At 47.7% G+C, this 19,195-nt stretch overlaps 1 protein-coding gene across 2 annotated transcripts in view; it reads right to left on the bottom strand.

Moving 5' to 3' along the window:
- LOC138258806 (zinc finger protein 2-like) overlaps positions 1–19,195 on the bottom strand; it is a 74,211-nt gene that overhangs the window by 53,595 nt on the left and 1,421 nt on the right. For both annotated transcript variants that reach the window (XM_069206042.1, XM_069206043.1), the window contains exon 2: positions 8,140–8,266. In XM_069206042.1, the coding sequence (XP_069062143.1) occupies positions 8,140–8,266 (127 nt within the window). The remainder of the gene's footprint in view (positions 1–8,139; positions 8,267–19,195) is intronic.

Here is a 19,195-nt window from a genome sequence, read left to right on the forward strand (position 1 = left end):
TCCAAGGCGGCGCAGCTCGCTGCGCCGCCGAGGGGATTCTGACAATCCTTACCGCCATCCTGTTCCTGGCGGCTCGCCCGCCAGGAACATGATGGCGGTAAGGATTGTCGTGGGGCCCCTGGGGGCCCCTGCAGTGCCCATGCCAATGGCATGGGCACTGCAGGGGCCCCCGTAAGAGGGCCCCGCTAGTATTTCACTGTCTGCATAGCAGACAGTGAAATACGCGACGGGTGCAGTAGCACCCGTCGCACCTTCCCACTCCGCCGGCTCGATTACGAGCCGGCATCCTCGTGGGAAGGGAGTTTTTCCCTGGGCTGGCGGGCGGTCTTTTGGAGACCGCCCGCCAGCCCAGGGAAAAACTCATAATACCCTCCGCGGTCTTCTGACCGCGGAGCGGTATTATGGAGGGCGGCATCCTGGCGGGCGGCCTCCGCCGCCCGCCAGGGTCATAATGAGGCCCTGTATGTTGAATTTGTATCATTTTAGTCTTGTTTTACACAGATCAATATTGGCTATTTTTCAAAAACTGGTGTGGTGTCCTTTTGTAGTGTTTTCACTTATTTCTGTGTGTTATGTGCAAATACTTTACACATTTGCTTCTGATATTAGACTGACTGCTCATGCCAAGCTACCATGGGGGTTAGCAGGGGTTTTCTGAGCCGGTATCTCCCTTATCCTGACTAGAGTGAGGGTCCCTACTTGGACAGGGCTTAAACCGACTGCCAACTAGAGATTTTTTATTATATATCAATGAGTTGGATGTACATTTATCCACAAATTGTGTAGCTCTGCTAAAGGTGGGGGCAGTCGGATACTGTGTCTCATTTTTACTTATGATGCGGTCCTTATTGCCCAAACCACAAATGGTCTGCAGAGATTATTAGAGTTGTTTACGTCTTTCATGGGGAATTTAGATCTTAAGGTTAACTCCACCAAGTCCTTTATGGTGATCGAGTCACAAAATGACGAAGTCGAGGACACATGTGGTGGAAGGGTTACGATAAATAGAGTTTTCAAATTTAATTATCTTGGTAGTCCTTTTAATACCCCCTAACGTGGACTCATTTACTTAAAATTAGGAAGAATCAGTTGCAGGGTGCCATGGAAGCAATTTTTCGTTTTTCATCAAGGTTAGGCGTCAAGTGGATAAAATAATTGCTACTTCTATATAAAAGTAAATGTGTATCGCTTGGGCTCTACGGGGCAGGGATGCAGGGCTATACAAAACCTAGTTGTCTCCAAGTGGAGGAAAATCTCTTTATTAGTCGTATCTTGCAAACCCCACCTACAGTAGCAACATTTATTGTGCATTAGGAGCTTAGTTTGAATTTCTTGGAGGATATGGCTCAGATTGCCCCTATAATGTTATGGTTTAGGATCTGGCTAACACCGGAACTTGCATTTACAAGAACTGTCTTGGCAGATTGGAAAGGATTCCCTGGTTGAATTATATAAAACAATTACTAAATGATATAGGGTTGGGTGATTTGTTAACAAATCCTGCTCTAGTTTCCCCAGCCTTTAGTCAAAAGGGCAAAAACACTCTTCGGGGAGCATCTGCAGGACCTGCGACTGACAAAGGTGACGAATATGCAGACGGTGAGAGAGTATATAGACCTAGGTCCATCTAAAAACGTCAAACCATATCTTGTATTTTTAAAGTCTAAGCATAGGTATTATTTAACCAGATTCAGGCTGAATACAGTACATTTTTTAATGTTCTTTTCCCATCTCGGGAACTTGGTTTAAAACGCTGCTGATAACTGCACACCTCAGAGCACTTTGCACTTTATTCTTTTTTCCTGTTGTTTGATAACCCATGTAGGTGGTTTTTATTGCCATGTCTGAGGACAGCAAATATCAGTCATTACAGGAGTGCATTCGACTTGCCTTCAAAGGAGGGAAACAACAGAAATTGCTATGGCCGTTGTTAATTTTATAAGGAGTGCATTGGCCATTAGAAGGAGATAAGAGCGTTAGTTATAGATGTGTTTGGCGCAAACTGTAATGAATTGGAGAAGATGAAATGTTCTTTTTAAATTTGTGATTTATGTTTTTATTGATATTATGTTGTTTTGTTATCTCCGTTTTAAAATTTTGTGGTGTTGTTTTATTTGTTGCTTTTATGTTCAAATGTGACCGAATAAAGTATTTATTGAATCGTGACTGGTAATATGTCAACACCGCATCTGTTCGTCTGCCATGTGTCTCCATTGACAGAAACTTGTACTGTTATTTTTTGCTATTTTCATTTTTATTGGAATTTTCAAAAATACAACAGATGTAAAAAGTATGAATGAAAGTTAATACATCGTTACATTTTAGATACAGCTTTGTCAAATTACGTATCACAGTTAATTGCAACAGCTGAAGAGAATAGGAATGAGTAAATAGATGAAATGTTAAAATATGAAAAGTCAGACCGGACTTTAGAGGTGCAATAAGAGAGAGACCTTTAAAACAAGGACTTATTCTTTAGTTAGCCTAGAAATTGATGAGTGTACTGTAGGTTCCTGAGCTTAACTTCCCTCTGTGTGGCTTTCCTGAGAAGAATATTTCCAGCAGAAATATGCAGTTTGAATTAAATACTCTGGCAGGGATTCTACTAAGGTGTCTCAGGAGTGAGCCATTGCAAGTAAACTGAATGTTCAAAGATGTGTGCAAACTTTCAACACAACGTTTCAAAAAGATTGAAGTGTTTGATGTCTAAGTGCAGAGATCCAGTGGGGTAATGAAACTTGAGAGGCCCCCTCTAAAATACATGGAGGTCCCCCCCCCCAGACTCATTCAGGAGCTCTCGGGCAGGGTCCACCATAGAGCTCGGGGCTCCCAACACCCCGGGACCTGCTGGGTCCTTTACTATGCCACTTGTAATGGAGAACATCTCACCCAATGCAACCTGTCCCACTGATCCTGGCTTCCACAGACAGTGAGCCATTGCCTTTACCTTGCCCCGGTATATGTTTAATTAGATTATACAAAGGTGTTGCAAAAGTTTCCCGTATTGAACACATGATCGGCCTTCACCTTACGTGGTTGGAGGCACATTTTCCTCTTTCTGGCTCATGGTGAATAACACAAATATCTGAAACCAAATATTGCACTACCCTAGCATTGCCTCAAAATAATTGGGTCTACTAACATATCATGGAACAGAATATCGAAGGTAAGATTATCAGGTTTTTGGAGTATAACTTTGTTCTTATAATATTGTTATATCTAATATTGTTTAATATAGGTGTAATAACTATATTTTTAAATTTAATTTAATATATATAAGCTAGTATAATATTTTAGGTGTTAGCATTCTTATTAGAAATGTCTTAATGGTTTTAAATATAGTTTGTAATTCTACATTTTTAATTTAATTTAGTAACATAATGTAGTAGGGGGTTGTTGGGTTTGTAGAGGAATAGAGTGGAAGTTAATTAAATTATTATTAATGTACGTAGTTGTTAATTCATTTTTACTATAAAGTAAATGTTAAATTGATTATTTGTGCAAGTTGTGAATAGGGTGAGTTGTGAATTAGATTATGATTAATTTAATGTTATTGTTATCATTTTATTGCAAGTTAAATATCTAAGTGATTGATAATTGTGCAAACTGTATAATTTGTTTTTAATGTTATTTATTTAGGCTTAATTTAGAAACCTTGATGTATATTTTAATTATTATATTTTGTAAACTAATTTAGATTCTAGTAGCAGGTTGTTGGTTTTTCAGGGGAATATGGCAGAAAGTTATTGAAGTTATAATGTGTTTTTAATTAATTCATAAATGTATTTAAATGTTAAATTGAAATTTATGTTTAGTTTACAATTGTTTACTTATGTAAATTATTTGTTTTATTTCAATTATTTATTAATTTATTGGAGGGAGTTTTTTTTTTATCTTATCATCAAAAAATATCAAGAACATCACAAACATTGTTCCAGTGTACAAAAAGTAGGGGTCAGAAATATTGAGATGCTTTAATATACTTAGATACAATGGCATCTACGCACATCCACTCAGGCCTCATCATCCATAGACCTACAGCAGGCAGCTCCTAAGGACAGATATCACAGTCCTGGCGAGCGGCTGCAACCTTGGACTTCTGGCTTTGTGCTCCTACAATGGTCCATCGTTTGGGCTGTCTCCAGTCAGAGAAGGCTTGCGGAGAGAGCTGGGGGGAATTAGGTGCAGAGGCCTTGGGCCGTGCTGGGATGTGGTGGGCAGGACCACACAGGAAGGGGTGAAGCGAGCACATTTGTTTGAAGGCAGTGTGAATGCGGCCTCCGGTGTGAGCCCCCTGGGGGTTAGAGTTGAGCCATCACTTGTGTTTTGAGTGTGGGAGTGGGAGTCAAGCAAGTTCGACTGCAACAAAATAGAGCTTGGAGACCTAGAGTGGTCATTTACCTAAGATATAACAAAGGGGAATGTTTATGAGTCCTTGCTGTTCTTACTGTGTGCCCGTCTAGGGCATTTCTCATTAACAGCTTTGTACCAGCTGCCAAACTTCCTCCTCTTAGGCCTGTTGCTTAAGCACTTTTACAATCATTTCGCTGTGAAAATGACGGTTAAAAACATCTGTTTGTCTCAAAAACACCAAGCAGGCCAGTACAAGAAAAGCACCCACATTGCAACACTCACCCACGCAGGAATCTCTACACCCTGCCATCCCTCGCCTCAGCACATGGGTCCCACATCCTGTCAAATTTACGTGAGCGTCTTCTCACTTGATACACCAGTTTCTCTGCCCCTGTATACCAGTTCATGCCTACATGGTAGGCAAAGTCTGTGCCCCCCAGAACTTTTGTATATCCTTGCGTGCCACCATCAGCGTGAGGTTGCTGAAGAGCAGGGCACAGTGGTCCAAAGGTTGCTCATTCCAAATGTCCAATGTGATCAACTTGGACATAAGCTGCACCCTGTAGCCCAGGACCTCAGATATTCCACTACCGAACCGCTCCCAGTAGGCCCCAGTCCTCAGGGATTCCCACAGTGTATGTAGCAGGTGCCGCTCATCTTACATCCCCTTAAGCAGTACTCCTCAGTCACCCCCCCATGCAGAACAGACGGGTTCGTGTATAACATGCCTTATGCGGGATTTTCAATTGGACCAATCAATCCCACTCTGACTGCAGCGTCGCTGGCGTATCTGCACACTTGTCCCTAGTCATAGTCCCCAAGCCAACCCAGGTCCTGTTCCCATTCCTCTCTCAGTGGTGCAATCGATGGAAGACTATCATTCAACAACGTGGAGTAGATTTGGGACACTGCTTGGTTTGTCAGTGGAGCACCCAATACCTTACACTCCAGTGGGATTCTTCCTCCATGTCTCCCCGAAGGGCCTCACACTTTCCCCAATATGTATTGCATCTGCTGCTATCTCAAGATTTGGTTCTCTGTCAGCTCATACTCAGCTTCTAAGTCTGCACACCAGATCACTGTGCCCTCATTCCACATGTCACCTAATTTTGAAATCCCCAAGAGATCCCACTTCCTATGTCCCTCTACCTCACGCAGACCACTCAAGAGGTCCGAGGCCCAGAGCAGGGTCTCCAGTGTAAATTTCCTACTCTACGTGTCGCCCTCTTCCAAATATTAAACAACAAACCCATGGAGTAGAGGTGAGCAGAAAGCCCTCTCCCTCCAAGAGTCGTCAGGGGCCATGGCAGTTTGTTTCACCCACAGGGATGATTCCTGCTGGGATGAGAACTCTCAGTCATTAACAACCAGCAACTGTAAGGCCAAGTAATAGAGCCGGAGATTCAGGAGGGCAATGCCCGCTCCATCAGGTGTCGAGGCTTGAGTGATAGGGTAATCCTAGGAAACCCACCATCCCATAGTAGCACCCTTGTAATCCCATCTACCACGCGGAAGACCGTGTCTGGAACAGGGAAGGTGGTGTTTTGCAAAACATATGAGAATTTAGGCCAGCTAATCATTTTTATAAAGGTCTGAATGACCCAGGAGGGATAATGGAAGCTTCCTCCACCTTCTGCATCCCGACGGTAGGCCTCCAGTACTCTCATTAGGTTTTCCTGGAGAAACAAACCTTGATCCAGGGGTACAAATATCCCTAAGTATCAGCACCCCAGGTCTCCCACCAAAAAGGGTAGTCTCAATCCCAGACCGGGTCTCCCGTTCCCACTGGGAGGGCCACCGACTTGTGCCAATTAATGTGGAGCATTGCATAGGTCCTGAAAATATCTAGGATGTGCAGGATTTGTGGTACAGAATTCAGGGAGTCCACCAGATACAAGAGACATCAGTGTATCACAAGACAACATCCTCCCACTCTGGGTCCCATAGGAGGCCTCGTATTTGCACGTCCACTCGGATCCAAAATGCCAGTGGCTCAAGTTCCACCACAAATAGCGAGAGTGGGCCTCCTTGTCGTGTACCCCTAGATAACCCGAAGCTATCGGAGAGTGCCCCATTAACCCGGAATCTGAAATTCTTAATTGTAGCAAGGATTTGTTAAAAACCTGGTCTCCTGGTCACTGATGCAATTTTTTAAAGATATAAAGTGTTGAACTCAGTCTTAATCATGACATACAACACTGAAGTAATTTTAAATTGTTTGGGAAATATGTTACAGGGAATAATTTTGCATTAGTACAACCTTACCTTTTTTACCAAAAGCCTCAAAGTAAAGCACGTAATCCTCACCTTACAGATTGGCAATCTTACCCTTATTACTCTGAAAGCAAAATGAAAAGGCGATTCTTCAATGTCCAGGACATATAATTTGGGTTCCCAAGACTTATTCACATATTGCATCTCTGTCTTTCTTAAGTGATGTTAGAAAATGTTTTTTATATCCTTTCACTGTGAATTTTAATATATCTAGGTATGAGGAAATTTTGCATTTTATTTCTCATTCTCCTTTCCCACTGATATGTTATATGATTTTTATTTTTTAAGGGGCTTTTATAGGTGTTTCAAAACTTGTGTGTTACTCTTTTGAGTAATTAATTGAGATTAAAGGTGCCAATGGGTACGGGTGTATTATTATATTATTATGTTATTATGCATTCTGTTGTTCACCTCAGCAGAGGTCTATATAAATATTAATAAAATCTGATTTTGAGTGGGAATAATACATTTTATCCCCCCTGAGTCCAACACTTTCCCTACAGTTGCTTAGACTGGAGTGGGAATAGTAAATCTAGTCTCTTCGAAGTCCAATTTGTTTCCCTGCTGTTCCTTAGAATGAATTAATATTAAATATTTTAATATTGTTGCATAGTATTATTTGTTGTTATTATTTAATGTTTTGTTTCAGTAGTGTTTATTATTATTTTTAGAAAAATAGTTTATTTGAATGTAATATTTTTTCGATTTTTTTATATTACTATATTTCATTATTACATTTATTTGTTAGTGTGAATATTATTTTTATATTTTTTATTGTTAACTATTTACATAAATTAAGGTCAATATTTAGAAAAACTATAGCCTTATCTGTTTTAGTCAATAATCTGTTTCAATAGATTTTTGACACACAATTTTTGTCATTTAGATTTTAATTATAGGAACATGATACTTATGCAAACAATATTTGTGACTCAATATTTGCACCACGCAATGATTTTGTTCACAATATTTTGTCTTATACATATCACAATTTATCAATCCATCGTCATCCAACATTTGATGATACAGTATTTAATTGCTCATTTGGCAGAAGATCCTGTATTTCATACTTAGCACACCAAAACATTTTGTTTGATTCCCATTGCCTATATTGGGCCACAATGGCAGGTTCACTGTGTCCACACAATCACTGCCCCGTTGTGGAGATGCAGCTGCTCTTCCAAAATCTTGTCTATACGCTCAAGGGAACCATTGACAGAGCTGGTCCTCTCTTCTACCTCAGGTTTATAACCCTCAGACATCATGCACGCAGCTTCTAACTCTGGGTTCTAAGTCCATTTGCATGTATTTATACAGAAACTGTTCAAGAATGACTTTCGTAAAATCAATTTAAGTACGAAGGTGAGGCCGGCCATAAAGTGCATTGAGCACACATCAGGCTACAGCAAAGGAGGCCACGTACAAGTACCTTTAAGACTCCTGAAATAGCAATTCAGGAATTTTCTAGATATATTTAAAATCCTGAGGTATAACTCAATGGAGAAATCTTACCCAGTGCGACCAAAGCTTGGTGAATTTCTTTCATCACATTGCTGTACAGTTCCTTCTGCCAATCCTGCAAGAGCTTCCACTCCTCTTCAGAGAAACAGCCAGAAGCATCACAGAAGGTTCCTTGTGCCTGCAAGAGAACAAGGTGACATTCTTCACAACACCTCATCTACATACTCCTTTTGAAATAGAAATATCGTACAGTCATAAAAAGATAAGCTGTATGTCCACTGCTGTCCGAGTGAAGGCCATTTTGACTTACGCTAGTAGGTCACATCCCCGGGAAAGGTTAGCTAGAGGAATGCACTTCTGGGTTGAATTTTCAGGGTGTCTCTATCACAGCAAAAAATCTTGCACCTGAACGAAAGTGGTTTTAAAATATTAACTTACCCACACAGGAGGACTGACCCCTCTGGAGAGGTGCGACTCCCACGTGTAGCAAGATCATCCCTGAGTAAATGGTGATGTAGGAATGTCCTCTCTTTCTGGCATGGTTACCCCCACTTTTTGCCTGTCAGTGTGCTTGGCCTGTTTTCACTGGGATCCTGCTAACGAGGACCCCAATGATTGTGCTCTCTCCTCCAAATGTAGTTGCTGCGGTGATTCTTACACCCCACAATTGGCACACTGGTGTACCCCAGTAAGTCCCTCGTATGTGGTACATAGGTACCCAGGGCATTGGTACACCAGGGGTCCCCATTGGCTGCGGCATATATGATGCCACCCATGGGAGCCCACGCAAACTGTGTCTGCAGGCCTGCCATTGCAGCCTGTGTGAAAAGGTGAAGGCACCCTTTTTCACTGCTGGTCACTACACCAGGCCACTGTAAGTCACCCCATGGTAGGCCCTTCCATCCAAAGGGCAGGGTCCAGGTCCCTGTGTGCATGGGCACCCCTGCATGAGCAGAGGTGCCCTTACAAATGTCAGTTCTTATTCCCTGGACTTTGTAAGTGCGGGGAAGCCATTTTAGCTATGTACTGGCCACTACCTGTGATCCAGCTACATAATCATAACTCCGAACCTAGCCATGTTTGGTATCAAACATGTCAGAATCAAACCCCAATACTGATGCCAGTATTGGTGGCATGATTCCATGCACTCTGGGGACTTCTTAGAGGACACCCCAGTACTGCTCCTACCAGTCTTTCAGGGTCTGCGAGCTGTCCACACTGCTGCAGCCCCTCAGACTTGATTTTGCCCTCCTGCTGCATGACCAGCTTAGGCAGGGAAAGGTAGAACAAAGGAATTCCTGTGGGAGAGGGGTGCAACCTCCTCACCTTTTGGAAATAGGTGTTACAGGGCTGGGGAGGGGTAGCCTCCCCATGACACTGGTTTGCTTTGAAGGGCACATTTGGCGCCCTCCTTACATAGTCCGGTTTGCACTAGTCCAGGGACCCCTGGTCCCTGCTCTGCAGTGTAACTGCACAAAGGAATGGGTGGTGACCACTCCCCTGTCCATCATCACCCCAGGGGAGGTGCCCAGAGCTCCTCCAGGTGGCCACTTGGTTCTGCCATCTTGAAAACAAGCTGTGCAGAGGCCCCTTGGAGCATCTGACTGGTCAGGGTAGGTAGCTGTTGTCAGTGACTATCTCTGATAGGTGGTCACCTCAGAAGGTGAGCAAGGCACATTTTGAAGTATTTAGAGACTCCCTTGTGGGTGGGTTCCCAGATTCGTCATGCAACATTCCACCAGGACTCCTCAGCAAAGGCCTCTTCTGCACCTGGCCACCGGAACCGCTGATGCACTCCACAGGAACCGAACAAGACTGCAACAACCGAGACGTCTTCTTCTTGCAACATTGTTTCCACAGCTCTTGTCAGCAACCTGCAACATGATTGTGCATCCTCTGGTGTCTGCAAGACTTCAGCTACACCAAAGAAGCAAGAAGGAATCTATCTTGGAGTGAAGGAGTCACTCCCCTGCACCTGCAGGCACCTAAGGCAACGACATCTGGTTGTTGGGATCTGCTGTCCCCTGGACTTGGAAGATTCTCCAACACAGGTGGTGGTTCTGAGGCATCCTCTGGGTCCTCTCTGCCTTCTGTCCAACTTGGGAGACGGTAAGTCCTCGCCTCTACCTCAAAGACAGAACACCTGTGCACTGTGGCTGTTGCAACAACCTAGGATTTTTGAGTCCTGCTCAGAGGGATCTTTAGGCTCCAAGTAGCCCCGGCACTCAGCACTCTACCTCTGCAAGACCAGTCTCCTCTCTGCTGCTCAAGTGACATGGGACTCCTCTTCAGGTGTACTGCCTGGGCCTCACTGCAACTTACTGTGCCTGCTGCCAGTGGGTTGCTCGTGGGGGCTTTGACTGATTCTGCTGGCTTTCCTGTCTTCTCGACCTTGCCAGGGGTCAGCCTGGACTCCCCTCCAAGGGTCCTGTCTCCAGGACCTTGCTGATTCTCTTCAGCTCTGCAAATCTGCAACAGCCCCATTTGCATTTGCTTTTTGGTGGACCTCCTGACCACTGACCCGTCTCCAATCCGGTGTCCGGCGACAGGCAGCTTCTAGGTGACCTCAGGGACTTCTATGCAGCTCCTGGGCCCCGCATCTGAACTTCATCCATTCCCGTCAGGTGTCGCTGCAGGAATTCCACCAACAAGCCTTGGCAAAGGCAAATATCGAGGTTTGCGGAAAAGGGTGCTGCCAGGGACCAGCAAGGTCCAGGAGGTCTCAACCCAGGAATGGGAGTCAGAGGGGACCCTCGGCGACACAGAGAGCCTACAGGAGCAAAGGCAGCACCCACAGGAGTCCCACAGGACGAGGACACAGGAGTCGAAGAAGAGCCCACGCAGCACAACTGGAGGAGGGTCCCTAGCCGCAGGAGAACCACGCAGAGGGCTGTGCATTGCAGGAAGGAGTGCTGGGGACCGGAGCTACATGCATCCTGAAGATCCCTTGGAGGAGATGCAAACAAGCCTTGGCAGCTGCAAGAGACACGGTGCACCCAGGTACTGTCCTCCTTGGGAAGGTAAGGGCTTGCCGCCTCCAAAGTTGGACAACTGGCAGAGAGGACCAAGAGAACTACTCTGGACCACCACCTGTGATGCAGGATCCACGCAGCTCAGGGTGAGAGGAGATCCACGGAGCCAGTTGTCGTTGCAGTAGGTGCCTGCAGATGCAGGGTGGTGACTCCTTCACTCCAAGGGAGATTCCTTCTTCCTTCTCGTGCAGGCTGAAGACTTGCTGCCCTCAGAGGATGCACAGCCGGGGAAATGTTGCGGAAGCTGGAAGAAGCAGTGGAAACAATGTTGCAAGAAGAGTCTTCTTCATTGATGCAGATTGTCGGTTCTTGTAGGGTCCAGTCACAGTTTCAGTGGCTAGAAGTCAAAGTGGAGGTTGCAAAGGAGTCCTGCTGGAATCTTGCAAGCTGAATCTGAGGACCCACCCCGGAGAAAGACCCTAAATAGCCCTGAAAGGGGGATTGGTCACGTAGCCAGGTGACCACCTATCAGGTGGGAGCTCTGATGTCACCTGCCTGGCCTGGTCAGTCAGATGCTCCCAGAGGTCCCTGCCAACCTTGGATTTAAGATGGCAGAACCCAGGGACCCTCTGGAGGAGCTCTGAGCACCACCCCTGGGGTGGTGATGGACAGGGGAGTGCTCATTCCCCTTTCCATTGTCCAGTTTTGTGCCAGAGCAGGGACTGGTGGTACCTTAACCGTTGAAGACTGGTTTATGTAAGGAGGGTACCAAATGTGCCCTTCATACCAGTGGCTTGGGGTGGCTACCCCTCCAAAGCCATGTAACACCTATTTCCAAAGGGAGAGGGTGCTTTCTCCCTCTCCCAAAGTAAATCCTTTGTTCTGCCTTCCTGGGCTTGAGCTGATCAAGCAGCAGGAGGGCAGAAACGTGTCTGAGGGGTAGCAGCAGCTTGGGCTGCCTGGAAAACGCTGGAAGACTGTTCGTAGCAATGATGGTGGACCTCTAAGGAGCTCCCAGAGTGCATGGAATCATATTTCCAATACTGGCAACAGTATTGGGGTATGATTCCGACATGTTTGATACCAAACATGCCTAGGTTCGGAGTTACCATTATGTAGCTGGACATAGGTAGTGACCTATGTACGGTACACACATAAAATGGCATCCCAGCACTCACGCAGTCCATAAAAATGGCACTGGAGTTCATGGGGGCCCCTCTGCTAGTGCAGGGGTGCCCTCATGCACAGGTATTTGCACCCTGCCCTCTGGGCTATGAGGGCCTGCTACAGGGGTGACTTACAGTGACCTGGTGCAGTGATCTGTAAAGTAAAAGGGTGCATGCACCCTTTCACGCAGGCTGCAATGGCAGGACTGCAGAACCCTTTGCATGGGCTACCATGAGTGGCATTATACATGCTGCATCCCATGGGACTTACATGGGGCCACCAGTATGCCAAATGTGGGGTGAAAATGGTACAAGTTACCAAGTTAGAAGGGAGAGAGCATAATCACTGGGGTCCTGTTAGCAGGATCCCAGTGAACACAGTCAAACACACTGACACACAGGCCAAAAATGGGGGCAATCATGCTAAAAGAAGACTACTTTCCTACAGCCCCCCATAGGTCCCTTGCTATTTTATGCTATTTCCAATACTTACCTGTGTATATTTTGTGTGTACTTACCTCCAGAAGGGGGTTTGCCTACAGTAATCTAGTGTGATGTTCCTGTAATAAAATACCTTTATTTTTGCAACGCTATGTGGTTCCTTTCATGTGTGTTAAGTTACTGGGTGACTACTGTGGTATTGCAAGTGCTTTACACTCCTCCTTATTAAGTCTTGGCTGCTCATTCACAGCTACCTCTAGAGAGCCTGGCTTCCTAGACACTTTCTACACCTCACTAATAGGGGATACCTGGTATGGGGTGATAGCACCATAGGTGCTCACCACACACTTGGCCAGCCTCCTACACTGGTGGTGCAGCAGTGGGATAAGACCTTTATTTATACATGGTTTAGCATTTCTTTTAGAAGACGAGTGGCTGCCGACTGGGCCAGTAAGCATACACTAGCCTTTGCCTCCTCGGTGTGGTCAGGTAAGACATCACATTGAGAAAGTGGATGGCATCTCAGTAGTGTTTGTTAAGTTGTCTGTTTAGAGGATTTAACATTTACAACTTTCAGCTTCACAGTCTACTTTGACCAGAAAGGTGTACCACAAAAAATACCACAAACAAGCACACACCTCTAAAAAACCTCAAACTTAGGGAGCCCAGGGGGACGTGGCCAGACCTGGAGCGATGTTGTGGCTCTGATAGAGAGCTCCAATCTTAACCCCTAATGGTAAGCTTTTAGTTGGGAGTCGATAGCCAGACGTTAAGCCCACCTTGGCAAAGATTGCATGATGGTGGCAGGCCCCAGACAGGACTAAAGAAAGAAGCAGGGAACCTCGATCCTGCTGAAAGACCTCCTGGTGACCATGGCAGACACGCTGTGCATTGAACAATCCAATGTAGAGCGAGTACGCAGCCGCTTTGAGTTTGAGGTGGATCCACCTAGTTCAACCCACAAGGCGGAACAAAGCAGGCCCCGATGTGGGAGGCCTTGGAGACAGGCCCACTAAAAATAATGCAACTGTAGAGCCATGTTTACAAGCAGCTTGCATCACTTTTTTGACGCACTGATGGCGCAGGGTGTAGGCCAATATTCATATGGTCTTGCAAAGCCATCATGTGTGGCTTTACATGGCCTTGTTGATATGGAGTAATGCAACACAGCGCAAGTCGCTGGGTTGCCTTACTCTGTGTCAAAGAGGCGTTCCATGAGTGTTGCAGTGGGTGTTAACACGCAACACCCATGGATTTTGACACATTCCCAGATTTACAAGGATTTGTAAACCTGGGAATGTGTCAAAGGCCTATGCTCCTCGGGGTTGGCGTAAGGGAAGCGCAACAAGGAGAGAGACCTTTATTGCTCCTCGTTTTTTGCTTTTTTTATGCGTGCTGTGCTGCACTCTGCAGCACACTTTGGAAGAGGAAAATTATTGTGTTTGTGCAGGAAGGTGTATCTTCCTGCACAAAAAACAATCCTCCCCCACACCGTAGACACCCCTGTACCATAGTGCAAGGGTGCCTGCGTTGGCACATGGCAGCCAATTGTGTTCCAGGGCAGGGGAAAGGACAGGCATGCGCCGTATCTTGTAGTTATGGTGCTTTCCTGTTTTTTTCTTTTGACGCAAGGCAGCGCAGCAAGAAGGCTTGCAACACTGCCCTGCATCAAACGATTATAAATATGTCTCCTAGAGTGTTTGAAAGAGTAAAATTAAAGACCTGGGGAGTGCTAAGCCACACAGAGATGTACAGGGACAATAAATAATCACTTTAAGATTTGTGCACCACCAGCTGATGACGCCGAAGCAACAGATGATCGGGGAGCTCTCCTGTAAGCAACAGCTCCAATTGCACCATAAGCCCCAGTGCCACCGGAAGCAGGGGAGGTGTGGCCTAGTACCAGGGTAAGGTTAAGCAGGCGAGTGTAACCACAGTACCGAGTGCCTCATCAGTTGTCTTACTCGCTGCAGCGCTAGCGGGCGGCTGCCAACACGTTCAAACGATACCCCGTGAGCCCATGGAGCTCCCCCCGCTGATCTCTGAGAGCCAAAGCAAGGGACGTGGGTTTGACTTTAACTTCCCAAGCGGAAGACATTTTGGGGATACTGCCACATCAAAAACTGGGGGTGACTTTCTCTTAGACACAATAGTTGATGTCAAGCAGCAGCAGTCCCGAAGGCAGACGGAATCTGCACCCTGCTTGTCACTCGCATTCAGGTGACACTATGAGCAGCCGCTACATGAACGGAGCAGAAAAGGGACGCAGCGTGACTCAAAATCCAGTAGTCCACTGGGAGTTCAGTCCAACACAATACTGACTGCCCTGCTGCTGGCCTCTGACGGAGTGACTCTTCACCCCCTAAGTGTTGACCCCTGGATGTGTCAAAGTGTATTCCTTCTGTCATCACTTAAAACCTGGGACTTAGTAACGATTTGGCTCCAAGCACCTCCACGGGACCGGGATAAACCTGCCATTCTGCTTAAAAAAACATAAAAACATTGACAAAGCCAATCTATCTTGCAAAGGGGAGGCCTATTGCCTTTGCCAATACTTGATCTGAATTGATTTCTGATTTTTCTTGTGTTGTGACTTTCTCTCAGTCTTGGTACAGCATAAATACTTTCCACATTGCCCCTAAGGTCAGCCTATCTGCTCTGTGCCGTGACCCAACTGAAAGCCAGAGCAATTCCCTCAAGGCACTGGAAGCAGATGATCTTCTTGGCCAATTCAAAGCCACCTTTGCTTCTGAACCTTGAACCCTCTGCAACCTCTTTAACAGAAACTCCTGTACTCTGAGCAGCAGTGCTCTACAACAGTCAAGCCTGCTAAGAATCACAGTTCTCACAGAGTCCTTGCATTCGGTGGAAGAAAGGTAAAAGTTTCCTTAAACCTCGAAGCAGGGCAAAGCAGGTACCCGCCACCTTATTGACGTGGCGATCTCAGGTAAGCTTGTTGTCAAAAGTGCATGGGAACACTCACCGTAATGCCCATGGTACGCTTCCCTGGTGCAGAGTACGCCAATGCAGCAATTTGCGCTGCCTTACCTTACTGCATATCTACGAGGCCATGCAAAGCCATGCAGAGTGGCTCTGCGTGGCCTCATAGATATGATGTAGTGGTTTGCACCTCTGTTGCTTTACAAAAAGTGATGCAACGGCAGGGCAAGGGGCTTGTAAGTATGACCCTATGCCTTTGCCACAAAACCATCTGCAACGAGACACATACGTCCTACATGGCAACAACGTCTGCACAGTATCACCCTACAAGAGACCGAAGAAATTGTTACGCCTTCCAGAGTATTGTCCCCTAGGTCCACGAAGGCGAGACTTGGCGGACGCTCCCTGGCTGTGAAGACTACAAAGCTATGACTCACACTCACTCTGGCATTACACTCAGAGAACTCGGAATAGCAATCCACCCAATAACATCCAGCAGTCTCACCTCTGGTGGGGATGGCCAGCGTCTCTTTGTCTTTCTTCAGAACCCGCTCTGTCCACTCTAGCGCCTTGCCCACTCGCCAGTGCCAGGAGTCTACGTTCCCTGAGGTAGCCGCTAAGGCCCAGCCCTCATAAGCACTTTCCACCCCATATCAAGATCAAATCACACTGCATGACCCTGCAATCCAACCAGGTGACCATGCAGTCCAACCAGGAGACCCCAGAAGACCCTGAAGGACCAGAAGACCCATGAAGCACACTGGGTGGTCCCCTGATCTAACCTGGTGACCCCGCAATCCAACGAGGAGACTCCAGAAGACCTTAACCAACCCAACGAGACAGTCAGATAGCCCATGAAGCACACTGCATGATCTCCTGATCTATCCTGGTGATCCCGCAATCCAACCAGGTGACACTGCAATCCAACCTAGAGACCCCAGAAGACCCAGAACATCCCAACGAGACCACCAGATGACCCTTGGTCCAACTAGATCACTCTAAAAGCACAACAGGTAACCTCTGAATCATGCACTTGACCATACAAGTCAACCAGATGACCCTTCAAACTGACCAGATGACCCCACTAGCTTCACCGGATGACTATATAAGCCAGCCATGCGATCTACCAAACTAACCACGTGACTCAACAATCTAACCAGGTGACCCTTCAATCCGACCAGGAGACTCCGCTAGGCGCCAGGTGACTACATGAGCCAACGAGGTGATCCAACAAGCTAACCAGGTGACCCTCCTTCACTGCTAAGTGGCCCTTCCTAGTTTTCCATTTAAACCCACTCACTCTCGAACGACACTAGAAGCCAGCAAGGTGACCCTAAAAGTGTGCAAAGCGGTCCAAGCTTTGTGTTTCCACTGGTGAATGTTTCACTTTCCATTTGCCTTACTCATTCAACCTGCTAGATGGCTAACCGGCCCCATAGGCTTACCAGTTTACCTTACTAGCCTTCCTGCTGAACTTACTAGTCCGACTGGTAGCTTTCAATCTGACCCAGCTGGATCCAGTAGCCCAACAGACGAACACAGGAGCCCAGAGTCTGACCCCACTGGCCCAACAGACGAACACAGGAACCCAGAGTCTGACCCCACTGGCCCAACAGACGAACATAGGAGCCCAGAGTCTGACCTCACTAGCCAAGCAGACGGACACAGGAGCCCAGAGTCTGAGCCCACCGGCCCAAAAGATGTACACAGGAGCCCGGAGTCTGACCCCACTGGCCCACTCGACGGACACAGGATCCCGGCGTCTGACCACACTGGCCTAACAGATGGACACAGGAGCCCAGAGTCTGACCTCACTGGCCCAGCAGACGGACACAGGAGCCCAGAGTCTGACCCCACCGGCCCAACAGATGGACACAGGAGCCCAGAGTCTGACCCCACTGGCCCAACAGACGGACACAGGAGCCCAGAGTCTGACCACACTGGCCCAACAGACGAACACAGAAGCCCAGAGTCTGACCCCACTGGCCCAGCAGATGGACACAGGAGCCCAGAGTCTGACCCCACTGGCCCAACAGACGGAAACAGGAGCCCGGAGTCTGACCCCACCTGGTCGCCAACGGACACAGGAGCCCAGAGTCTGACCCCACTGGCCCACTAGACGGACACAGGGGCCCAGAGTCTGACCTCACTGGCCCAACAGATGGACATAGGAGCCCAGAGTTTGACCTCACTGGCCCAACAGACGGACACGGGAGCCCAGAGTCTGTCCTCACTGGCCCAACAGATGGACATAGGAGCCCAGAGTCTGACCCCACCGGCCCAAAAGACAGACATAGGAGCCCAGAGTCTGACCCCACTGGCCCAGCAGACGCACACAGGAGCCCAGAGTCTGACCCCACTAGCCCACTAGACGGACACAGGAGCCCAGAGTCTGACCCCACTGGCCCAGCAGACGAACATAGGAGCCCAGAGTCTGACCCCACTGGCCCAACAGATGAACATAGGAGTCCAGAGTCTGACCCCACTGGCCCAACAGATGAGCACAGGAGCCCGGAGTCTGACCCCACTGGCCCAACAGATAAACACAGGAGCCCAGAGTCTGACCCCACTGGCCCAAAAGACACATATAGGAGCCCAGAGTCTGACCCCACTGGCCCAACGGAGGGACACAGGAGTCCAGAGTCTGACCCCACTGGCCCAACAGACGAACACAGAAGCCCAGAGTCTGACCCCACTGACCCAACAGATAAACACAGGAGCCCAGAGTCTGACCCCACCGACCCAACAAGACATACATAGGAGCCCAGAGTCTGACCCCACTGGCCCAACAAGACAGACATAGAAGCCCAGAGTCTGACCCCACCGGCCCAAAAGACGAACATAGGAGACCAGAGTCTGACTCCGCTGGCCCAACAGATGAACATAGGAGCCCAGAGTCTGACCCCACTGGCCCAACAGACGGACACAGGAGCCCAGAGTCTGACCCCACTGGCCCAAAAGATGAACTCAGGAGCCCAGAGTCAGACCCCACTGGCCCAACAGACAAACACAGGAGCCCAGAGTCTGACCTCACTTGCCCAACAGACAAACATAGGAGCTCGGAGTCTGACCCCACTGGCCCAACAGACAAACATAGGAGCCCAGAGTCTGACCCCACTGGCCCAACAGACGCATACAGTAGCCCAGAGTCTGACCCCACTGGCCCAACAGACGAACATAGGAGCCCAGAGTCTGACCTCACTGGCCCAACAGACGAACATAGGAGCCCAGAGTCTGACCCCACTCGCCCAACAGATGAGCACAGGAGCACAGAGTCTGACCCCACTGGCCCAACAGACGAACACAGGAGCCCCGAGTCTGACCCCACTTGCAAACAGACGAACGTAGGAACCCAGAGTCTGACCCCACTGGCCGTAGGAGCCCAGAGTCTGACCCCACTGGCCCAACAAGACAGACATAGGAGCCCAGAGTCTGACCCCACTGGCCCAACAGACAAACAGGAGCCCAGAGTCTGACCCCACTGGCCCAACAGACGAACATAGGAGCCCAGAGTCTGACCCCACTGGCCCAACGGAGGGACACAGGGGCCCAGAGTCTGACCCCACTGGCCCAACAGACGGACACAGG

The sequence above is a fragment of the Pleurodeles waltl genome, chromosome 9, assembly GCF_031143425.1.
Source record: "Pleurodeles waltl isolate 20211129_DDA chromosome 9, aPleWal1.hap1.20221129, whole genome shotgun sequence".
NCBI lineage: Eukaryota > Metazoa > Chordata > Amphibia > Caudata > Salamandridae > Pleurodeles > Pleurodeles waltl.